At 38.9% G+C, this 6,510-nt stretch overlaps 1 protein-coding gene across 1 annotated transcript; it reads right to left on the bottom strand.

Annotated features, from left to right (window-relative positions):
* Positions 1–3,008: 3,008 nt before the first annotated feature.
* Positions 3,009–6,168, bottom strand: si:ch73-196l6.5 (riboflavin transporter 2). Its single transcript, XM_041809900.1, has 3 exons — positions 5,156–6,168; positions 3,327–3,450; positions 3,009–3,218 (listed from the first exon to the last, which is right to left on the bottom strand). Exons 1-3 carry the CDS (start codon positions 6,166–6,168, stop codon positions 3,009–3,011), a joined length of 1,347 nt encoding a protein of 448 aa, XP_041665834.1.
* Between the last annotated feature and the right edge of the window lie 342 nt (positions 6,169–6,510).

Raw genomic sequence — 6,510 nt, 5'->3', positions numbered from 1 at the left:
AACAGCCCCTTTTTTGCATATTTATTCAAAATGGTGGATTTCCTGTTGGAGATAGAGTGTAGGCCCAAGAAGCTTTTTTGTAGATCTCTCCAAGCTGCAACTGCACACAAAATTTCATGAATCTACGACAGAGTCAAAGGACGGGGCTTTATCTTTGAAAACTGTTGGGGGCGCTATTTTTGCAATTCTGAATTTTCATGTTGGAGACCTAAAAAAATATCAAAATTTTCACGAGACCGGATGTACGTGCAAAGTTTCCCGTGAATTCAGAAATGTTAAGGGTCTCAAAAGTCCATGCAATGACGGCAAATGCGTAAGTAAAATAGTCCTAGCGAATACAATTAGGTCCTCGCACCACTTGGTGCTCAGACCCTAATTAAAGAAACAAAGAGAAGTGTGATAAGAGAACTGTCATTTACAAATCATTTTTATTTCAGCACAACTTCACATTAAAATGATCTGAAAACTTTATCAAACACTCTTACTGATCAGTCACTTATAAACAAAAAAAGAGGAAATAAACCTCCTGAGTGTTTACTATTGTTATTATAAGTAGCAGTAGTAGATTAAAACTTGGATAAAAACTGTTAACTTAAATTGTATAGCTTTAAAGAGCTTTGGATGATCTGTGTCTTTGGATAAAATGTAGCATTATTTTAAGTTTACCAATACTGATGTCAGTCATAACATTTTCCTGCTACAGTTACAAAAATCAACTAAAATTTTAAACTTGACTTTTAGGGATTGTTCATTTTGAGAACTTTTTAATTCATCATTCATCACTTTAGGCAGGATTGGGCAACTTTGGTTACCCAGAAGGTCACATTTACTTTATTTCTGATACAAAAAGGCCAAAATATTACATAGTTTAACCATTGTGATTATTAGAAGATAAATGAAAGAAAATGTTGCCTTCATGACCATTTAAAATAACAACATTTATGTTTCTGAACTTAAGTACAAATAGAAGCTGCTGAGTAAATAAATCAATCAACTTTCAGTGAGGTTAACATGATTGTTACGTGTTACTTAAATATTTTTTCTTGCCCATGTCTTTCTTTTTACATCTAGTGCACTAAGGAACTAAACATATAGTACTCAAAGACTATAAAAGAAATGATTCTATTTCCAATGGAAATAGAATTTCCCACTGTATTTGAAACTGGCTTTGGGCCTCATTGAGTTAGATGTAGGGCCACATGTAGCCCCCCCAGCCGCCTGTTGCCCACCCCTGACTTTTGGTCTGCTTTTGCATTATTATTATTATTATTTTTTTTGTTTGTTTGTTTACATAAAAAACACATCTCAACACAATCTCTAGGATCAATAAAGACAACTTAATTAAAGTTTGGGTTTTGCCTGATTCTTTAAAAATACAAAGCTGATGGACTGGCCAGATTCTATGTCAGTCATCAGGAAAATCCATCTTGCAAAGCTCCAATCTGAAACTATTACCAGGTCTGATAAAGGACCTAGCCAATCAGCGTCATTTTAGGAAAAAGAGAAGATAGCAATGGCTGCTGCCAGCGTGATTAGCTTAGATGTAGCTATAGTATAGCGACTGTTTTATCAGAACCACATTTCTTTAATAAATCAAGAGTAAAGAGCACTGGAAGCTTTTCATGATGGAAAAGATGCTTTTTTGCTCCCGACCTGCTTCGGTTTGTAAGCTGGTCACTATGGCTGCTGCTGTTGTAGCTATTAGCTTGAATGTAGCTAATGTAGCTATAGAGGCGGTTTTATCAGAATTGGACCACACTGGTTTATGAAAACAAGATCAAAGAGTCACAGTGAAAGCTTCTCTTGGCAAAGAAGATGTTTTTGCACTTGCCTCGACCAGCCCCGGCATGAGTTTTATCCACCAAACTACAACAGTGCCTGTCTGTTAGCTCAGATTACAATATGAGCTGCACATGTCTACTACCACGTTTTATCTCTTCTCTCTGACTGGCCTGTAAGAAAGTTTGACCAATCTCTTTCCAAGAATTTCTTTGAAAAGTCCTGCTCTTCCCAAAAGCTTTGTATGAAAAGTTTCCTGGATGAAATATATCAATGCCATGGATCCATGAAACAGTCTACCTGGTGTTCTGGGTCAGATAAAAGTTCAAGAGAGTTTTCATTCATATCACAACAGAGCTTTTTTTTTTTTTTTTTTTTTTCCAAGTGTTTGGACAAACATTTCTGATCATTGTAGTTTCCAAAATTCTAATTTTCTGAGTTTATGAGCTTCAGAAAATTTCTTAAAAAAAAAAAAAAAAAAAATCTTGTAAAATTCAAAAAAGAGAATGTGGGTATTTTTTATACTAAAGTTTGAAAATGTTAAAAAAATTGTCATCAAAAGTTTCTGAATATTTTTACAATGTTTCAAAAAATGTGAAATTTCCATCAAAAATGTCAAGCTCTTGAAAGTCTTGGAATGTTTGTTGACTTTTAAAATAATCTTGTGTCAAAGGTATCCTAAGTTTTAAATTTAAAAAATTTGAAGAAAATTTCCTTCAAAAAAAAAAAAAAAAATTCCAGATTTTTATTTTTTATTTACATTTTTTTTCTGAAAATTCGTAATGATAAACATGAAAGAAAATCTTTTAAAATGTTGAAAAAGTTTCCAGAAAAAAATCTGATTTGAGTTTTCAAAAGTAAAAAAAAAAAAAAAAAAAAAAAAAAAAAAAAAAAATTTGGAAAAATAATCAGTGAAAATATTCATGAAGTTTAAAAGACAGTCTATCCTTTCTGACTGCCAACAGGAGGTCAACATCAAAGTGTCAAATTTCTAAAAACCTGGAATTATACAAAACAAACTCATCTCTGCAACAAAGTTACCTCTCTTCAGGGAGCGCCACAGTCAGTAATGCTTCACTAAAATGGTCCATTTTTACTGTTTGTCTGCAGTTTGCTCATCATGTAACAACTGGAAAGTTCAGAGTCATATATAACAGGTAAATCAGGATTTTCAAAAGGACAATTCTAATAAAACTATATAAAAGATTCCAGTCTCTCCTGAATGTCATTTAAGGGCATTTTGTGTTGCACGGGTCTCCTGATGAAAAGAAGCTGTAGACGCTGACCAGTGGAAACATGGTCACAGCTCCCAGCAGAGAGCCCAGCTGCACTACAGCTCCACACCACACAAGGGCGCTGTGGCCCTCATCTCTCAGAATTATACCAATGATCACCTTTACGTAGGACAGAGAGAGGATGAAGAGGATCCAGGCCAACACCTGCGGAGCAGAGAGGAGGTTAAGTTTGAGATCTGCTTTAGATTTTTTCTGTACTTATGTTCTTTGAGTTGAGAAGATAACAGAGTGGTTGTTATTTTATGTTCTCACCATGATGACCCCACCGGAAGATTCATTAACCAGCAGTGGGCATGGACTCATCACAGCCATGCTCATTATATAAGCTCCAACTCCACTGCCGATCACAGTGAGAGCTCCCATCAGCACCAAAGACCTGAAACCACACATCACTCAGAAATAACTATTTTTCGGGTGTGTTTAGGAGCCACAGTACATTTTTTTCTTACACCTAAAAACTTTTTTTCTTATTCATCAAATAGCCCACTGAAGCTAGACTGAAAATATGAGGAATAAAAAGAGACAATGATAAGGAGTGAAGAGCTGAAACTTGCCTTAAAAAAGGAAATTAACTCCTTTTAAAGTTTAAGAAGCTACAGTATATTTGTTTCTTGAACAGAATCCAGTTCATTAACATGCAGTTAGACCCAAAAGAAAAAAAAATAATGTAGACTTGCTAGAGTAGGAATATTGAGACTGGAACATCCAAAGCTGGATCCAAAACAGGGAAACTGGACTTGGTTACGGCTCTTGAAGACATTTTGCCTCTCCTCCAAAAGGCTTTCGCTCAAAGAGGGGAAACGTTCAAGAAGCTTAACCAAGTCCAGTTGCCTCCTTTTGAATCAAGCTTTGATAACATGACCTGTATGACTGAGCACCTCCACAAAAACTGGGACAATTTGTCCACATTTCCAGAGGACCTGACTTTTTTGTACCGAATTACAAAGTGTTTCATAAAGCCGAGTAAACAGTCTGCTTAGGGAAAAAAAGCTTGTCCTCTGTGAAAACATTCTAGCTCAGCGAATCTAGCCAACGTATCTCCATCAGCTGTGTAAGCTATGTTGATAACGTAGCTAAAGTTAAGCTCACAATGCAGCTATGTAGCTGTTTTCTATGTAGCAATGTTAGATTTGTCTATGTTTGTTAAAGCTCTTGTTACTGAAGCTAGCGTAGCTGCACTGGCTTATGTAGTAATGGTAATTATGTAGCTAGTGTAGCTATTTTTGCATAAGCTAAAGCTTACGAAGCTATAAGTGAGCGACTGTTTGTGTAACTACTTTTAAAATGGGTCTATACATAATTTAATCCAGGAATAGACCTCTGACCTTTTTCCTGTTTTATTAATTAAATGTTTCTTAGTCTGCAATGTTTGCAATCTAATTGTTTCATGAATGTAACTGCCAGACTTTAAAGTCTGAGAGAATTGCCGTCAGAAATGAATGGTCTGCCGCCGGCCTCTCGAACACCGGGCCTTCGCTAACTTTGGTTGGAAGGGAAATCAAGCTGAAAATTGGCTTGATTTTCTTGTAGTGTGTCCAGGCTTAAGCCGCAGCAGCGGACGTAGCTGAGTAGCCATCTGCTTGCTACTTGATCAGGAATTGCCAGTGTGTCCACGATATTCTGGGGGAAGGGGGTCATGGAAATCCACGCATTACAGTGGGGAGCTTGGGTAATTGAAAGTGCAGCTGATGGCAGAGAATAATCATGGTCCATCACAAGGAAGCAACCAAAAACACAAATGAAGTACAGCAACAGAACAGCAGCTTGTAGTAGCACTAGACACAACCCATTACCACTGTAAAAATCAAGAATTTCTCTGGCTTTGAAAACTGTTGGAAATATTTGAGGTAATGTAATAACTTTATGTATATCATAGGAGAGGTCATTTTTTTAATCAAGATATTTCAGTGCAAAAATTCTACACATCGTAGCTTGAGAGGTGCTTTAAAGGGACTTTAAGCTTAGGGAAAACCAGGTCCAGGCTGTCAGGATGTTAAAGGATGCTTTTGATCTGTGATTTAAGGAAACTCATTATTGTAACCAAACTGCTGGTGGACCGTATTTCATTTCAGCACACTGACCTTATAGGGAAGAACATGGCGATGAAGCAGGCCAGAGGGTTTGACACTGCAGCCATGGTGGCTGATAGGTGGAAGGCCTTGTTCCCATACGGCAGACAGGAGTAGGACTGCACCGAGGGGAGCACCGTGTTGCTCAGAGCGCACACCCAGGCTAGAATCACAAAAATATAAACCACCTGCATCCAGCTGTACGAGCCAGTGCCGAAGCTGCTTTTGCGCTTTGGGTTTGCAGGTCCATAGGGATCCATCATCGGCTTCTGCTCAGCCCACTGCTTTTTCGTGTCAGATTTTTCTTTGACCCCATTGGTGTAGCGACTGTTTGGGTACTCCCTGGCCACAGACGGGTGGTAATTTAGCAGCAAGAACGCCACCAGGCACACAAGCATCATGGCACTGAGGAAGAAGAAAAACACCTCTACGGAGAAGTTTGCTGGCTGGTACTCAGCCCTGAGCTCAAAACTTAGATCACTACTGGAAGTATTCAGGGAGTGATTTAGAGACTGTGTGTTGTTTATGCAGTGAACGACCCCGACGCCCTGAATCAGCGCCACCAGAGCAGGCAGGAGGCCACTCACTCCCTCCCCGATGTAGTACGTGGTCAGATACTGGGGCTTTAATCGCATAGTAAAAGGCAGGAAGGTGACGGAGGAAGTGCAGTCAACAGCAGAGAGAAAGAAAGTCAACACGAGGAGGGCTACACTGTGAGGAACGCCGTCTACAACAAGGGTCTCCTTCCAGAAGAATGCAAGCAGGAAGCTTGCCACAGTTCCTAGTCCGATGATCAAATATATGACAGCGGTTTCGTTCAGGACGCCGGGACGAAAACGATGCATCAGAGTGACAAAGAGGGGCCCGATGTTGGCCATCTGGATGATAACAGACAGGTATGAAGGTAGTAACCAGCCCTCTGGGATCTGGGGGACAATCAGTGGCAGCTCCACCCACAGGCCATTGATGGAGACCCAGGAGCCCATCCCGAAGAGACAAGCCAACAGGTGGGTGAGGAGGGACATGGTGGAGGTGTGTTTTCTAGAAGAGGACAGAATATCTAGTAAAGGATATGACAACAAACAACAACTGATTGTTTCATACCAAAAAAGCACCACTGAATGTCAAGGCTTGTACCTTAAATCTGAAGGATTTGTACAGCAAACACTTCAGCTGAAATCAAATTTCAATACCTTTTTATGTGGTTGCTATCAAAAGTGGTTCAAATATTCCTGATTACCAGCGGACGATTAGTTACTGAGATGATCACTGGTATCAAAGTGTTTTTTATAGAAATTTTCATGTTTCCAGAAAATATTTCAGTCAGGACCACTTTGTCTAAAAAACACACACAACCAGATCAGAGC

Source organism: Cheilinus undulatus, linkage group 16 (assembly GCF_018320785.1).
Source record: "Cheilinus undulatus linkage group 16, ASM1832078v1, whole genome shotgun sequence".
Classification (NCBI taxonomy): domain Eukaryota; kingdom Metazoa; phylum Chordata; class Actinopteri; order Labriformes; family Labridae; genus Cheilinus; species Cheilinus undulatus.
Note: the sequence above shows the minus strand (reverse complement) of the source record. Positions and strands in the feature narration are given on the sequence as shown.